The sequence below is a fragment of the Salvelinus sp. IW2-2015 genome, unplaced genomic scaffold, assembly GCF_002910315.2.
Source record: "Salvelinus sp. IW2-2015 unplaced genomic scaffold, ASM291031v2 Un_scaffold3156, whole genome shotgun sequence".
Lineage (NCBI taxonomy): Eukaryota > Metazoa > Chordata > Actinopteri > Salmoniformes > Salmonidae > Salvelinus > Salvelinus sp. IW2-2015.
In genome coordinates, this window is record NW_019944444.1 from 21,015 (window position 1) to 38,535 (window position 17,521).

Sequence of the window (17,521 nt, forward strand, 5' to 3'; positions counted from 1 at the left end):
GAGAAAAAGCGTGGGCAAAGTATTGCAGACCCCTGAATGCCGTAAGTAGTGCACATATTACACACTCACCGCTCCGCTTGAAATCATCAACAATTACAATTCAAATATTTAATTCAACATGCTTCCAAAACATGCAGTTGCTACTGGTAATTAGGAAACGGTTAAATTTTTAATTGAAATGCACTGCAGTATGAGTGGAATATGGTGAAAGTAACTCACAATCACCACTGTATAAAGCTATGGATAAATTTTTTGTATTTTTACTGAAAACAAGACAACAAATACAAGTAATTTTTTTGCAGTGTGACCCATTAAATGTGTGTGTGGTGTGTGTGTGTGTGTAGTAGATAACATGAAGCGGCCAACGGACAATGTGCGCAGGTCAAAAATCAAATACAAAGAGAACATTCTGCAGAATGGTATGGTCCCTGACTTAATATTTAACAAAGCACAAGCATCATATTGTACCCAGAAGGTGCCTGCTCACACATTGTCTGGTACTGTTGTTATGCAGCTGAAAAAGACTACCCAGCAGACAAGGCACGGGTGGTGGGTCACCAAAGGCTGACCTTACCCAGCAGAGGACAATGGCCTTGGGAGCTAATAAAGGCAGGCCCGTCTTAGAGGGATCCCGGGGGAGAAGAGACGAGCATAGGTTCTCCAAGATGCCACCCGCTTTCATTCAAGTATGTCCTTCCATCTCTACATGGGATACAACACATTCATATTAATCAATTGGACTGTCTGACTTGGTTTACCTATTGCCTTGCGTGTCTGCAGCCTGTGTTCCTGTTAGAGTCACGCACCAGCACAGACGATGCTGAATCAGTGAGTACTTCCATCAAGGATGAACTGTAGGCCTGGCATGCTGGTCTGACTAGCTTCAAATATGAAGGTCCGATTAAATGGTGATAGGGTGAAGGCCCCAGTGGCAGCAGCAAACAGCAACATGATGGAGACGCCTGAGAGGAGGAGACCATCTCTTGGATTCAGAAGGCATGAGGTATCATGTTAAGACCTGTGAAAGTGCTATTTACTCTACAATGGTGAGGAGTCCTCATCAAAATCAAAAAATCTAATTTCTTTTACAGGACCCAGATGCTATACAGTGGGAAAAACCAGCCTGGCAACATAGTGCGTATTAATAAAAGGACACCACATCCTGCAAATTCCAGCTGCGCTAATTGTATTGTGTTCACAGAGCCACAAGCTATCAGAAAGTTGTATGGCAACCACCTCCGGCGCCAAATAGAACTGGCAGACATAGACACTCAGTACAGAAGAAAAAGATGGAAAATCTTGCACTGGAGTCGAACATAAAAAGAGGACAATTAGGAAACTGGACCTTGAAATAAAAAAACTGAGAGGGAGGTGAGATATGCCTTCAATGTACACTGTATGCTAACTGTAACACAAATGTATTAATCATTATTTTTCTTTCCCTCCCCAGCTCCAAGAAAGATGACACAGCTCAAATAAAAAATTAGGTATATTCTCGTAAAGTCAAGTGAGCCATGACATATGAGCTCTTATTGTGAGCACACAGGGACGGTGGCATCTTTCTAAGGTTTTTTTTTATTTTCCCAGCAATCAGTACAACCAAGTCATCGTTATAAGGCATCCCCTCTTTTGCCCACCCCCCAGCACCAGGTGTGGCCACTAGCCATATGAAGGCCCAAAATTGTGTGTTCCTTTCTGCTCTGACAATGGCATGCCCATTCGTGCGAGATGTGGTGGAGGAGAAGCACTTGTGCTGAGGAGAGCCTTCAGGCGAGAAAGGGTCTTCAGGGACCGGTTGGACCACTGGCCTTCCCTGATGACCATCTATATTGAAAGAACAGGTTTTCTGCAGATGGCATCAGGTATCTATGCAGATTACTGGGTCCCAGGATTAAGCACCGCACTGCACGGAGCCATGCACTGAGTGTGGAGCAAATGGTTTGTGTGGCCTTGCCGCTTTTTTGCTAGTGGGAGCCTTCCTGTACTCAGTGGGGGATGCAGAACAGCTGAACAAGGCCACAATTTGCCGCCACAATAAGGAGTGTGTGTTCTGGCTATCAAAGCATTAGCAGATGTCTTCATCTCCTTCCCTGGCCACAGAAGACTCTGTGACATCAAAGAGGAGTTCTATAGGATTGCAGGTAAGAGGATCTACAAATTACAGGACAACTGTTAACTACATAGTAGGATACTCATTACTTTGTGTGACAGGTTTCCCCAATGTCATTGGTGCAGTGGACTGCACACACATAAGGATAAAAGCCCCCTCAGTGCCCATGAGGCCGATTTGTTGAATAGGAAATCCTTTCACAGCATTAATGTTCAGGTGAACATAACTTTTGATATTGTCCATTGACGAACATCTGCATTGCCAGTGATGTGCATTGATTGGTGTAATATTCCTCATCTTATGATTTCAGATGTCTGCAATGCTGACTGTGTGATCAGCAATGTTTGTGGCAAAATGTGCCTGGCTCAGTCCATGACTCCAGAATCTTCGGGCCTCTGAAAATCTATCAGTGCCTATCACAAGGTAAGCCACACAACCCCTATTATAACCATCATGGCTGTGTCAAGAATATCACTATGTTATGAGGTAGTAATGATGAGATTTTGTGTGACAGGTGAATTCTCTGGTGTGTTGCTGGAGACAGGGGGTATGGCTGCCAGCCTTTTCTCCTGACACCTTTCACAGACCCCCAGGAAGCACAGCAGGCCTACAACCATGCCCATGCCAGGACCAGGGCCAGAGGTTGAAATGACCTTTGGCCTCCTGAAGGCACGCTTTCACTGCCTTCACAAATTAAGGGTCAGCCCTGTTAGGGCATGTGATATTACTGTGGCTTGTGCTGTCCTCCACAATGTGGCCTGCCTGAGGAAGGAGAGGGCCCCCAGAGTGCCACCAGCCATGGACTGGGACAATCCGGCAATCTTCCCTGATGACGACAGTGGTCGGCTGCTGAGGACCAATATGTGTTGAATTATTTTAGTTAGTATGTTTGCTTTCAATTTTGGTTAAATATGTCCTGCGGTGGCAGAGGAATTTGGGTTTTTTGGGTTCGTTTTTTGACGAATTTGGCCTCTTATGATGTTTGTGCGGTATACTGTGTGTAATACAAGGCTGCAGGGAGGCTACTGCATCCATTCAGTTGTCTGTTCAGTTGATGGGTATGGATTTGTCCTGCATTTATTTTAGTGTGCAGACATGCAGGGTGTGTTATATACAGACCTTTGAATGTGTATGTATCATTTTGTATAATATGCTTGGATTCTGTGCTTTCCATCTTGTAGAATTTGCTTTATCACTGTGGCGGTGTTGCCTTTCTTCTTAATTATATCTTTTACCTCCTCGTATGCCTCCATGAGGATTTGTGCTTCCGACGGGGAAAAGTACGCGGCTCTAGTTGCCATGGTAAATCAGTTAATCTGTGATCTGTGGCGGGGTCTATTTGAGTGAGCCGTGAGCGCGCACCTATCCAGGATTGGTTTCACCTGGCTTAATGAATCCGTGTCTGCTCATCCTGGCTTGGTCTTTGTGCAACCAATTAAGCCTGGACACACATGTTTTGGCTTCATTGAGCTCAGCTGAGTCATTTATCCCGGATGTCTTAATTCTACTTTTGTGCAACAGGCCCCAGGTGAGACCACACGCACACAATAACAGTCTCTTCTTCAGATTTCAAAAAGGCTTTACGGCGAAAGCAAACCATGCGATTATCTGAGGACAACGCCCAGCACACAAAAGCAGTAAAAACATTTTCCAACCAGGCAGAGGCGTCACGAAAGTCAGAAATAGCGATAAAATAAATCACTTACCTTTGATGATCTTCCTCTGGTTGCAATCCAAAGGGTCCCAGCTACATCACAAATGGTCGTTTTGTTCGATAAAGTCCTTAATATCCCAAAAAAGTCTGTTTAGTTGGCGCGCTTCATTCAGTAATCCACCGCTTTCCCTCGTTCAAAATGCATACAAAATGAATCGCAAACGTTACCAATAAACTTCGTCCAAACAAGTCAAACAATGTTTCTAATCAATCCTCAGGTACCCTAATACGTGAATAAACGATAAAATTTAAGACGAAGAATAGTATGTTCATTACCGGAGATAAATATCAATGTGCGTGCCCTCACCGGAACGCGCTACAAACACTACAGCCAAAATGGAAGCCACTTAGAAAAACTACAAATTGTAGCTAATTTTTCCAAAAACAAGCCTGAAACTCTTTCAAAGACTGTTGACATCTAGTGAAAGCCCTAGGACCTGCAATCTGGGAGGCTTTCCTTTTATATTCACTTAGACAGCCATTGTAATCGGTGGTGAGCTAAAAAAATATATATTCTGGATGGATTGTCCTCGGGTTTTTGCCTGCCATATCATTTCTGTTATATTCACAGACAATATTTAACAGTTTCAGAAACTGTAGAGTGTTTCCTATCCAATACTACCATTCATATGCATATCCTAGGTTCTGGGCCTGAGTAACAGGCAGTTTACTTTGGGCACCTCAGTCATCCAAACTTCCGAATACTGCCCCCTAGCCTTAAGAAGTAATTAATCATACTCTCTCTATCCATCTGTCACGCGTCTGCAGGTACGTTTTGATGTGAGAGAGGAAGCCAGTCCCGTCATCGCCACCTCACCTGCTCTTAAGATAACCTTCGGGCCAACTGAGGGCCCAAGGCTGGTTAGGAGACACTGCAATTGTGATGAACTGAGAGAATATTAGGGTAGCACTGTAATTCATGAATCATATGCTGTCTGCGAAGTTCTTACCTCTTTCCCTTTCTGTCTTCTACACGTCTCTCCCCACCTCGTCTTTCTTCCTCGGATTATAATGCACACCATATGTGCATTGAAGAACAGTTTGAACTTGTATTTATAATATAATATTACAATTATCATAATTATAATGCATTTATGTATTTATAACACCTGAATAATGAACTTATATCAATAAAGCGTTTCACATTCGTCACTGGTTGAAATAAAGTATATAATTGAAATACTATCCTCTCCTCAGATTAATGCAGATGAAGGGAGTTAGATATGCATTGTTTTTTTTCTGTATATATGAAATACAAATCAATCATGTTTCTAGTCTATTGCATAGTTACAATGTATAATCATTGATGTCCAAGGAGCTGGAGTGGTAAACACTGTTGACGTGTCTAATTGTAATACATACATGTAGACACAGCATCATTCAAAGAATGGAGTTTGATATGACTGAAAAATAATGTCTCAGAGATTCATACCTGAACCGCACCTTTATTTCCCAAGAAAAAGTATATGATCAGTGAATATATTCAATGTACAGGCTACAATGTGGGGATTTCATGCATGGTAATAACTACAGCACATGTACAGTTGAAGTCGGAAGTTTACATACACCTTAGCCAAATATATTTTAACTCAGTTTTTTACAATTCCTGACATTTAATCCTAGTAAGAATTGCCTTTCTATAGGATTGAGGTCAAGGCTTTGTGATGGCCACTCCAATACCTTGACTTTGTTGTCCTTAAGCCATTTTGCCACATCTGGAAGTATGCTTGGGGTCATTGTCCATTTGGAAGACCCATTTGCGAACTAACTTTAACTTCCTGACTGATGTCTTGAGATGTTGTTTCAATATAGCAGCATAATTGTCCTGCATCATTATGCCATCTATTTTGTGAGGTGCACCAGTCCCTCCTGCAGCAAAGCACCCCCGCATCATGATGCTGCCACCCCCGTGCTTCACGGTTGGGATGGTGTTCTTCGGCTTGCAAGCCTCCCTCTTATACCTCCGAACATAACAATGGTCATTATGGCCAAACAGTTCTATTTTTGTTCCATCAGACCAGAGGACATTTCTCCAAAAAGTATGATCTTTGTCCCCATGTGCAGTTGCAAACCGTAGTCTGTCTTTTTTATGGCGGTTTTGGAGCAGTGGCTTCTTCCTTGCTGAGCGGCCTTTCAGGATATGTCAATATAGGACGCGTTTTACTGTGGATATAGATATTTTTGTACCTGTTTCCTCCAGCATCTTCACAAGGTCCTTTGCTGTTGTTCTGGGATTGATTTGCTCTTCTCGCACCAAAGTACGTTCACCTCTAGGAGACAGAACGAGTCTCCTTCCTGAGCAGTATGATGGCTGCGTGGTCCCATGGTGTTTATGCTTACATACTATTGTTTGTACAGATGAACGTGGTACCTTCAGGCATTTGGAAATTGCTTCAAAGGATGAACCAGAATTGTGGAGGTCTACAATTTCTTTTCTGATGTCTTGGCTGATTTCTTTTGATTTTCCCATGATGTCAAGAAAAGAGGCACTGCGTTTGAAGGTAGGCCTTGAAATATATCCAGAGGTGCACCTCCAATTGACTCAAATGTTGTCAATTAGCCTATCAGTAGCTTCTAAAACAGAGGCGAGGTGTCCGCTTTGTTAAATTTTCTTTCAGGCAAAAACTGGTATGTTCAGATTGAAATAAAACACAGTTTCATGGTGGTTATTTGGAAGGTGAGGAACAGAAACTATTGTTGTGTTCCAGGTGGCAAAGAGCAGTAGTCATACACTCAATGTTTGTTTAGTGCATAACTGTCTCTTATCAAACAGACACTTCAGTTAGATGGAACCTTTGTGGTAGTATTTTAACAATGTTGGTCATGCATCTTGTTGATATTCATCCAAGGACACCTCAACGTGCATTACACACCTTCACTGTAGACACATTTTCTCATGAAATCATGTGATTTCACATCTCCTGTCCCTGCCACCGCCCCCCCTATCACCCCTCCTGTCCCTCCTATCACCCCTCCTGTCTTTCCTATCACCCCTCCTGTCTCTCCTATCACCCCATCCTATCTCTCATATCATCCCTCCTGTCTCTCCTATCACCCCATCCTATCTCTCATATCACCCCTCCTGTCTCTCATATCACACCTTCGGGTGTTTTGTGAGGAAGTCAGAGAGAAGGCAGAACAATACTTTGACAAGAAAAAAAAATATTGTTTTTTAAAGGCTGTGCCACACAATAATGTTCCAGAGGCAGAGAGACTGTTGGCAATGTGTCATTAAGAAGTTAATAATTAAATCTGTCACTCCTTAGTTTTGGCTGCCATTTTACTGTAAATGACAATACTGCAAAAACATATTTTGTTGCTAGCTTTTTGCATAATGCATGCTACAGCTTATTATACATTTAATAATAATGTGCAAATATTGTACAATCGAGGTGCATAAAGCTCTTAGAGACTTACCCAGAAAGACTCACAGCTGTAATCACTGCCAAAGGTGATTCTAACATGAATGACTCAAAAGCATTTCGCTCCACTCGCAATAACATCTGCTAACCATGTATATGTGACCAATAAAATAAATACAATTTGATTTGGTGTGAATACGTATGTAAATGAGATATCTCAGTATTTAATTTTCAATAAATTAGAAAATAATTCTAGAAACATGTTTTCACTTTGTCATTATGGGGGTATTGTGTGTCGATGGGTGAGTAAAAACAAATATTTAGTGGCCTCCCAGGTGGCGCAGTTGTATAGGGCACTGCATCGCGGCGCTAGCTGTGCCACCAGAGACTGGGTTCGCTCCCAGGCGGCGCGCTGTGTTAAGAAGCAGTGCGGCTTGGTTGGGTTGTGTTTCGGAGGATGCATGGCTTTCGACCTTTGTCTCTCCCGAGCCCGTACAGGTGTTGTAGCGATGAGACAAGATAGTAATTACTAGCAATTGGATACCACGAAAAATTGGGGAGAAAAGGGGATAAAAATAAAAAATTATAATAAAAAAACATATTTAATCCATTTTGAATTCAGGCTGTAACACAACAAAATGTGGAATAAGTCAAAGGGTATGAATACTTTCTCAAGGCAATGCAACTTATAAATGCCTCGTGAGCTTCTTTCAACTGTCGTACCCCATCAGAACCAAAAACATAAACTTGTCATCGCTCTGTCTATGAATTTGAGAATAGTTACATTTCTCCAGGCCCGTTCAGCTCTTTGCCAAAACAGAGGTGAGATGTCCGATTTGTTATGGTTTATGTCAGGCATGAACTGGCACGGTGTCTTGCAAAAGTATTCACCCCCCTTGGCATTTTTCTTATTTTGTTGCCTTACAACCTGGAATTAAAATAGATTTTTGGGGGTTTGTATCATTTGATTTACAGAACATGCAAACAACTTTGAAGATGCAAAATATTTTTTATTGTGAAACAAACCAGAAATAATAAAAAAAAACTCAACTTGAGCGTGCATAACTATTCAATCACCCAAAGTCAATACTTTGTAGATCCACCTTTTGCAGCAATTACAGCTGCAAGTCTCTTGGGGTACGTCTCTATAAACTTGGCACATCTAGCCACTGGGATGTTTGCCCATTCTTCATGGCAAAACTGCTTCAGCTCCTTCAAGTTGGATAGGTTCAGCTGGTTACAGCAATCTTTAAGTCACACCACCGATTCTCAATTGGATTGAGGTCTGGGTTTTGACTAGGCCATTCCATTCCAAGACATGTAAATGTTTCCCCTTAAACCACTTGAGTGTTGCTTTAGCAGTATGCTCAGGGTCATTGTCCTGCTGGAAGGTGAACCTCCGTCCCAGTCTCAAATCTCTGAAAGAGCGAAACAGGTTTCCCTCATGAATTTCCCTGTATTTCGCGCCATCCATCATTTCTTCAATTCTGACCAGTTTCCCAGTACCTGCCGATGCTTCACTGTGGGCATGGTGTTCTCGGGGTGATGAGAGGTGTTGGGTTTGCGCCAGACATAGTGTTTTCCTTGATGGCCAAAAAGCTACATTTTAGTCTCATCTGACCAGAGTACCTTCTTCGATATGTTTGGGGAGTCTCCCACATGCCTTTTGGCGAACACCTAACATGTTTGCTTATTTTTTTCTTTAAGCAATAGCTTTTTTCTGGCCACTCTTCCGTAAAGCCTAGCTCTGTGGAATGTATGGCTTAAAGTGGTCCTATGGACAGAGACTCCAATCTCCGCTGTGGAGCTTTGAAGCTCCTTCAGGGTTATCTTTGGTCTCTTTGTTGCCTCTCTGATTAATACCCTCCTTGCCTGGTCCGTGAGTTTTCGTGGGCGGCCCTCTCTTGGTAGGTTTATTGTGGTGCCATATTCTTTCCATATTTTAATAAAGGATATAATGGTGCTCCGTGGGACGTTCAAAGTTTTGGATATTTTTTAATAACCCAACCCATATCTGCACTTCTCCACAACTATGTCCCTGACCTGTTTGGTGAGCTCCTTGGTCTTCATGGTGCCGCTTGCTTGGTGGTGCCCCTTGCTTAGTGGTGTTGCAGACTCAGGGGCCTTTCAAAACAGGTGTATCTATACTGAGATCATGTGACACTTAGATTGTACACCGGTGGACTTTATTTAACTAATTATGTGATTTCTAAAGGTAATTGGTTGCACCAGATCTTATTTAGGGGCTTCATAGCAAAGGGGGTGAATACATAAGCACGCAGCACTTTTCCGTTTCTTATTTTTCATAAGTTTTGGAAACAAGTAATTTTTTTCATTTCACTTTACCAATTTGGACTATTTTGTGTATGTCCATTAAATGAAATCCAAATAAAAATCTGTTTAAATTACAGGTTGTAATGCAACAAAATAGGATAAACACCAAGGGGGATGAATACTTTTGCAAGGCGCTGTATGTTCAGATTGAATTAAAACATAGTTTCATGGTGGTTATTGGGACTGGTGGTTATTGGGAGGGTGTGCGGAACAGAAACCATTGTTGTGTTTCAGGTGGCAGAGAGCCAGTAGTCAAACACTCACTGTTTGTTTAGGGCATAACCGTCTCTCATCACACAGACACTTCAGTTAAATGGAACCTTTGTGTGGGTCTTTTAACAATGTTGGTCAGGCATCTTGTTCAGCTCTTTGCCAAAACAGGCGAGATGTCCGCTTTGTTATGGTTTCTTTCAGACATGAACTAGTATGTTCAGATTGAATTATAACACAGTTTCATGGTGGTTATTGGGAGGGTGTGCGGAACAAACCATTGTTGTGTTTCAGGTGGCAGAGAGCCAGTAGTCATACACTCACTGTTTGTTTAGGGCATAACCGTCTCTCATCACACACTTGAGTTGTGATTTGTTGCAGAACAATGTGTGAAACTAACTAGTGGAAAAGGATTTCAGTAAGAGAAAGCCTAGGGGTGTGTCAATGGGTGGGCACTTCAGAGATCCTGTATAAAACAAGTGGGCTGACCTATTCTCACCCTGTGTCTCTTTAGTATCCTTACAAGAGTATAGAAACGACTACTACTACTACTATTCCTATTGTTACTACTACTACTACTACTACTACTATTACTACTACTACTCTCACACAGGGCTTGAGACTGACAGATCTTCACTCCAAACATGAACAGCAAAGGTTATCAGTCTGGTGAGTAGCCTTTAGTGTACAAAGATGGGAACTGAACTAAATTATTTGAAATAGAAGGGTATTGTTGATCATGTGGGTATTGTGGGTATCACCAAGGGTATTGGTGATCATGATCAACAGACATCATTCAAACTGTTTTAGAAACTTCAGAGTGTTTTCTATCCAAAAGTAATAATAATATGCATATATTAGCATCTGGGACAGAGTAGGAGGTAGTTCACTATGGGCACGCAATTCATCCAAAAGTGAAAATGCTGCCCCCTATATCAAAGAAGTTAAATTATATGTACTCTAGAAATATAACGATGTACAGCAGTGGGGAGCATTTATTTAATGTTACCCCACTGCTTTACTTTTTCAAGATTATTAGTTACATTATATTATAGTCAGTGTAGTAACTCATTAAAAAAGTTGAAACAGATAATTTTTATAAATACTTTAGGTAACACTTAATTTGAGACGTTGAGATTCTAGTTACATCACATGAGGCTGCTGAAGGGAGAACGGCTCATAATCATGGCTGGAAAGGAGCAAATGAAATGGCTTTGATTCCATTTCACCAACTCCGCTCCAGTCATTACCACTAGCCCATGCTCCACAATTAAGGTACCACCAAACTCCTGTGAATTAGATATAGTACTTTTATTTTTTAGATTATTTGGGATTTTATACTTTTATACACTGATTGGACATCTGTGTTTAAGACAGAGATCTATTTTTTATCTTTCTCACGAGCTATTATGATTCTAAAAAGGAAAATTGTTTTTTTGTACTGTGGCCTATCATTGATAAAAAAGTAACACCAAGAGTTTTGTTATTTTTATTGGTCGTCATCTTAGCAAAAACAGAACTATAGTTAATTACATTTACGATTACATGTTGACAGTGTTTGAGACTAGTTCACAGTAGTTTGTTGGTAGTTTAACTAATTTAAAAAATGCTATATTTTCAGTAGTACTTTTATGCCATGTAGCAGTGTAGCTGGATATTGGAACTACCCACACATGTTTTCTTTTCTTACTGGGCTAAACCGGCTGTCACACAGATCAAATCACATCAAATTGTTTTGTCACATGCACCGAAGACAACAGGTGTAGACTTTACCATGAAATGCTTACTTACAAGCCCTTAACCAACAATGCAGTTTTAAGAAAAATAAGATTTAAGAAAATATTTATTTAATAAACTAAAGTTTAAAAAAGTAACAATAAAATAGCAATAATGAGGCTATATACAGGGGTTACTGGTACCGAGTGTAACTCTACAATGTAACATCTGACTGCAGAGTGATGTGTTCTTACCTTTGTATTATATGACATTTCAGATTAAAATGTTATGAACTACTTTTTTTAAATAACTTAAGTTAATTAAACAAACTAGGCCGATATTTCTGCTTCCAGTGTGAAGAAATTGGTAACTTGGTAAACTATATTTTCAGAATAGCTTGCCCCACACTGCATGTTTAGTGCACATATACTCGATGCTTTCAGATTATTTTGTGCAGATCATGAAGTATTGCTTGGTGTCAAGAAGTGTGAAACTGAAAACAATGTGCCGTTCCTCAAAATGTGCTAACAAGTGGTACATGAAGACTAGATGACTTAAAAAGGTAACAGTTTCCATTTATTAATCCAACAGAACTCCAACAGCAGACACAAAATCAGCTGAGGATTATTCTGGTTGGGAAGACTGGAGTTGGAAAGAGTGCAGCAGGAAACACCATCCTGGGGAGAGATTATTTTATTTCAGATATAGCTCCCTCCTCTGTGACAACCAAATGTGCCAAGATCATAGGAGAAGTAGATGGGCAGCGTGTAGCTGTTGTTGATACCCCAGGCTTGTTTGACACCAACTACACCCAAGATGAGATACTGCTGGAGATCAAGAGGTGCATCTCCTTCTCTGCTCCTGGTCCCCATGTGTTTCTCATAGTGCTCCAGCTGGGTAGATTCACAAAAGAAGAGAAGGACACAGTGGAGATCCTTCAGAAAACTTTTGGAAAACAGTCAGCAAACTATACAATTGTGCTCTTCACTCATGGAGATCTACTGGAGGCGAAAACAGGAAAGAAGACAAAAACAATTGAAGACTTTTTGCACAGGAACAAAGATCTTCATGATTTGGTCCAGGTTTGTAATGGGGGATGTCATGTCTTCAACAACAATGAAGACAACGAATGCAAAAATCACACTCAGGTTACTAAGCTGCTTGAGAAGATAAGAAAAATGGTAAATTGGAATAGAGGAAACTTCTACTCCAATGAGATGTTCCAGGAGGCTGAGAGAGAGATTGAAGAGGAGAAAGAGAGGATCCTGAAAGAGAATAAAGAGAAGAATCACAGAGAGATGGAGGAACTGAAGGAAAAACATAAAGGAGATGCTCTGAAGGAAGCTGAAGAAGAACTGAAACAGCGTCAGGAAGGAGAAGCTAGAAAGAAAGCTGAGGAAAGTAACACATTCATTAAACGTGTATTGGTAGTCTCCACAGCTGCTGCTGCTGCTGCACTTGGATCAGGTGTAATTGGCTCGGCTCTGCAAGGAGCAGTGGGAGGGGCTGCATTGGGTCCAGTGGGTGCAGTACTAGGGGGAGTTGTAGGACTTGGAATAGGAGGTGGAGCAGCTTTCATGGGAACTTCACCAGAACAATGCATTATACAATGAGAATGTGTAACATTACTCCACCACCATCTATCATTGGTTTGGCGTAATTATGAAAATAATGTATTCTTAAAAATGACAGATTTTGTTCATTGTCCTCCTGGCTATTCATTACAATTAATGTTAATGTTGTACTAATTGATTGCTAAGCCACCAAATGCTCATTTAAACATCAAATGTATCTTTTACCTTGAATATTTTCTTATTGCAAGATGATAACACGTCAAATGAATTGTGTTGGAAATAAGTAAAGAATAAACGTTTTTAAAATGTGTGTGAGTGCATGTGTGTGCGAGAGATGCAGGTAGCCTAGCGGATAAGTGTGTTGGGCCAGTTACTGAAAGGTCGCTGGTTTGAATCCCTGTGCCAACTAGTTGAAAAGATCTGACAATGTGCCCTTGAGCAAGGCACCGAACTCTAATTGCTCCTGTAAGTCGCTCTGGATAAGAGCGTCAGCTAAATGACTAAAATGTAGATGAATGTACTAACTGTAAGCAACTCTGCTAAATGACTAAACATACAATTATAATAATGTGTGATACAAAAAATAAACAAGTAAAGATGTGTTTGTTTTTTTGTATTTGATACAAGAAAAGAAAATACATGCAATACTACTGACTGCATAACCCAGACACTAATACGCTCAGTATAAAATACATGCAGTACTACTGACCGCATAACCCAGACCACTAATACGCTGAGTATAAAATACATGCAGTACTACTGACCGCATAACCCAGACACTAATACGCTGAGTATAAAATACATGCAGTACTACTGACTGCATAACCCAGACACTAAACGCTCAGTATAAAATACATGCAGTACTACTGACTGCATAACCCAGACACTAATACGCTGATATAAAATACATGCAGTACTACTGACTGCATAACCCAGACACTAATACGTCAGTATAAAATACATGCAATACTACTGACTGCATAACCCAGACACTAATACGCTCAGATATAAATACATGCAATACTACTGACTGCATAACCCAGACACTAATACGCTAGTATAAAAATCATGCATAACTACTGACTGCATAACCCAGACACTAATACGCTGAGAATAAAATACATGCAATACTACTGACTGCATAACCCAGACACTAATACGCTCAGTATAAAATACATAAAATTATCATGACAGAATGTTTCCTTTTGCTGTAATGTTGATTTCATAATGTTCACTAGTAGTTGTTAAAATGTGAAGTATTTGTATCCTTTATTTAACTAGGCAAGTCAGTTATGAACAAATTCTTATTTACAAATGATGGCCTACCCCAGCCTAACCCTAGCAATGCTGGGCCAAATGTGTGCCACCCTATAGGACTCCCAATCACAGCCGGTTGTGATACATTTTGGAAATGAACCAGGGTCTGTAGTTACACCTCTAGTTCCTAGATGCAGTGCCTTAGACCGCTGTGTCACTCAGGAGCCTGTAAGCTGTTTAATATTTCTTATTTTACATACTTACTGACACATCAAATGCACAATGCTGTTCTAAATACTTAATCGGCCATAACTCACTTGAAAAAGAGTTGCTTCATGAGACATCTTCCGTAAAATAGAGGATATATAGTTTTTTATATATGCTCTTCTCTCATCTGACTCTTTATTTTAGTAGCTGACGTTGGCCAAGGCCTGAGACTGGTGTTGGTTGGCCTGAGTGGAGTGGGGAAGAGTGCAGCTGGGAACACCATTCTGGGCCAAAAGGTGTTTGATTCCAGAATCAGCTTCAAACCAGTAACACTGGAGAGTGAGAGACAAGAAGGAGAGGTGTGTGGGAGGAGAGTGATAGTAGTGGACACTCCAGGTCTGTCCAACAGTGACCTCTCTCAGGAGGAAGTGAGAGGGGAGATGAACAGGGCCATGACTCTGTGTGAACCAGGTCCCCATGCCTTCCTACTGGTCATTCAGCTGGGCCGCTTCACAGAGCAAGAGAAGAGAGTGATGGAGACACTGGAGAAGATGTTAAGTCCCTCTGTCAGTGAATATACCATAGTGCTCTTTAGTTATGGAGACAAACTGAAGAACAATACTATAGATATGTTTATCAGAGTGGACCAAAACCTAGAGAAACTGGTTCAGAAATGTGGAGGACGTTACCATGTGTTCTACAATAATGATACAGACAATACAGGCCAGGTCAAGGAGCTTTTAGACAAAGTAGACCAATTAACAGGAAAGAACCATATGCAAACATTTTATGAAAAAAATATTAATATATTTAGCAAAACATTCTACACACTCGCTGTTCTGGGGGGGGGCGTAGCAGGGGTATTAGTGGGGGGAGCAGTAGGGGCATTAGTGGGGGGAGTAGCAGGTCCAATAGGGGCAGTAGTAGTTGGGCTACTAGGAGCTGCAGTTGGACCGAAAGCAGCAGTGAAAGTTACAGAGAACTGCACTACTGAGTGAGACTGTGTTAACCTACATTGCTGTATTTAAGCCAAAGGTTTTTTTTCTCATGGTCGATAAAATAACAGCATGGTTCTGGGAGCTCTTCTTGATGATGAATTATTAACTATTTGTTACCTACCTACGTGTAATTCCACATTAACTAAAGCTTCAAGCAGAGCTCTTACACCAAAGCCCTTGTCTTTGTGAACTGTAGTTAATGAGGACATACATGCATCAGTTGTTCTCCATGTTGATAAGGAAGGTGTATGTATTTTTAGCACATATCCTGTGTTAAACGTTGCTTGTGATTCACAGCTTGTCTCTCTGTATTCCTACAACTGCTCAGTTGATTTGCTAACAGATTTTCTATGTTTTGTAACTGCTGACATCTTGCCTCCTTTTTCTATAAAGTTGTTAGGGATAAATGCTGACTAAACTCAGTGCTCGTTATTGGGCCCAATGATGTCCACAAAATGTAATGAATCTGAAACACCATCAAGTTTACAAAAGATGTGATATATCGGCGACAAGGCTTAAAATGTCCTTTCAGATGACTGTTTTAATTGTACATTGTCCAAATAAATGAATTAAATGTACCTCTGTGCATAGTGTGGACAATGAACATTTCTTGGATTTATGAAACCCATGAGGTCATAAAGGTAAGGTCCCATGATTTTAAAGTTTTGATATTCTAAAAGACTGTGGGCCATTCCTATTTGGTGAAAATACCAAGTTAGTATCAAGCAGCACTGTAGCAGGCGTAGTAAGATCCAATATGACCTGGTCAAGTAGGTGGAACGCTACACTATCTCTGGATACACTATCTCTGGAATGCTACACTATCTCACTATCACTATCACCAGACTTCCTCCAAAATGCTCAACTGAGTAAATACATGCAATGTCTATTTTATAGTATTGCAAGTCAGTGTTTGAACACAATATAACATACAAGGTCACCCTCTAGTGGACATTTGATAAACTATCTCAGTTAAGATCTGGAAAGCCAGAAGGTCAGGATGTATGGTTAGAAATAATGATGCTGTTGTTGGGCTTACAAAGAAATGGTACTGAAACTCAGTTCTGTTGGATTCCGTCTCATACAGGAGTTAATGAAATTATACAGCAGATACAGAAAAAAAAATGAAATTATATTTTTGATATACAGGTGCAGTTGTGTAGAGGGGAAATTAAAACATTGATTCAGAATCATGGGTTAGATTGTTGGAATACATTTTTATAGTATTGGAGATTAGTGTCATGGGAACACAATTAGGACGTTATGTTGTATAGGAGGAGATCAGGGCATACGGTATTGAATTCCTCTGAAATGAATAGGGAAACATGGTACTGGAATGTGTAATGGCTGTATACTATAGTAGAGGAAACGGTTGACCATGTTATGTTGTGAAATGTATGATGTAGAAAGGAAGAGGTTGATTGACAGGGTCAGAGAGGTTTGACGGAATGGGGAGTGGGTCGTATTTTGGGTGGGGGTGATGGGAGTAGTGAGGTTTGTATGGAATTGCTCTATTTTTTTCTAAATTCAGGGTTAGTTAAGAGAATATAGTGGTATTCACAGGTTGCACCTCCGTCCCCCGGTTGCATCATGCCATTGTCATGACATTTCTCAAGTCGCCCTCTACCAGCGGCGCCATAGTGGTGCCCTAAAGGGGTGATAAACCCAGCCATTCTGGACGGAGGCTGACTACTGTGTGTAGAAAGAGTGTAGAAAGTGAGTGAACAAACCAGCGACACACTGCAATTATCAAATAAAATGGTCAGCAGCTGCCATTACCAGATCTCAAGTGATAATTAATAGCCAGCATCTTATTTCCCATTCTGTTTCTCACTTTAAACTCCCAATACTCTACCACTGTCCAACACCTCCACACACACACACACACACAACAACATGCTTTCTATACATAATTATGTATGACTTACACATGTATGAATAACTTTTTAACCATGTGGCTTGTGACCATTTGACTTGTAAATATTTACACAAGATTGTGTTTACTGATGTCCACAAGACTAACTCACCTATCTAAATAT

At 40.7% G+C, this 17,521-nt stretch overlaps 1 protein-coding gene across 2 annotated transcripts; it reads left to right on the forward strand.

Annotated features, from left to right (window-relative positions):
* Window positions 1-10,244: 10,244 nt before the first annotated feature.
* LOC112075438 (GTPase IMAP family member 7-like) lies at window positions 10,245-15,322 on the forward strand. Of its 2 annotated transcripts, none has more exons than XR_011477324.1 (2): window positions 10,245-10,399; window positions 14,689-15,322. XR_011477324.1 is itself a non-coding variant. In XM_024142439.1 (2 exons), the coding sequence occupies exons 1-2, from the start codon at window positions 10,375-10,377 to the stop codon at window positions 13,057-13,059; spliced, it is 1,047 nt and encodes a 348-aa protein (XP_023998207.1). In that variant the 5' UTR covers window positions 10,245-10,374; the 3' UTR covers window positions 13,060-13,606. The 2 variants fall into 2 exon arrangements, 1 of the variants encoding a protein (XP_023998207.1); XM_024142439.1 differs by lacking the exon at window positions 14,689-15,322 and adding an exon at window positions 12,038-13,606.
* Window positions 15,323-17,521: the final 2,199 nt, after the last annotated feature.

What these genes read in the sequence shown, in the direction of transcription:
- LOC112075438 (XM_024142439.1), top strand. Translation starts at nt 10,375, where the DNA reads ATGAACAGCAAAGGTTATCAGTCTG. An exon ending in CAGCAAAGGTTATCAGTCTG is followed by an intron (nt 10,400 to 12,037) that starts GTGAGTAGCCTT and finishes TTAATCCAACAG; the next exon opens with AACTCCAACAGCAGACACAA.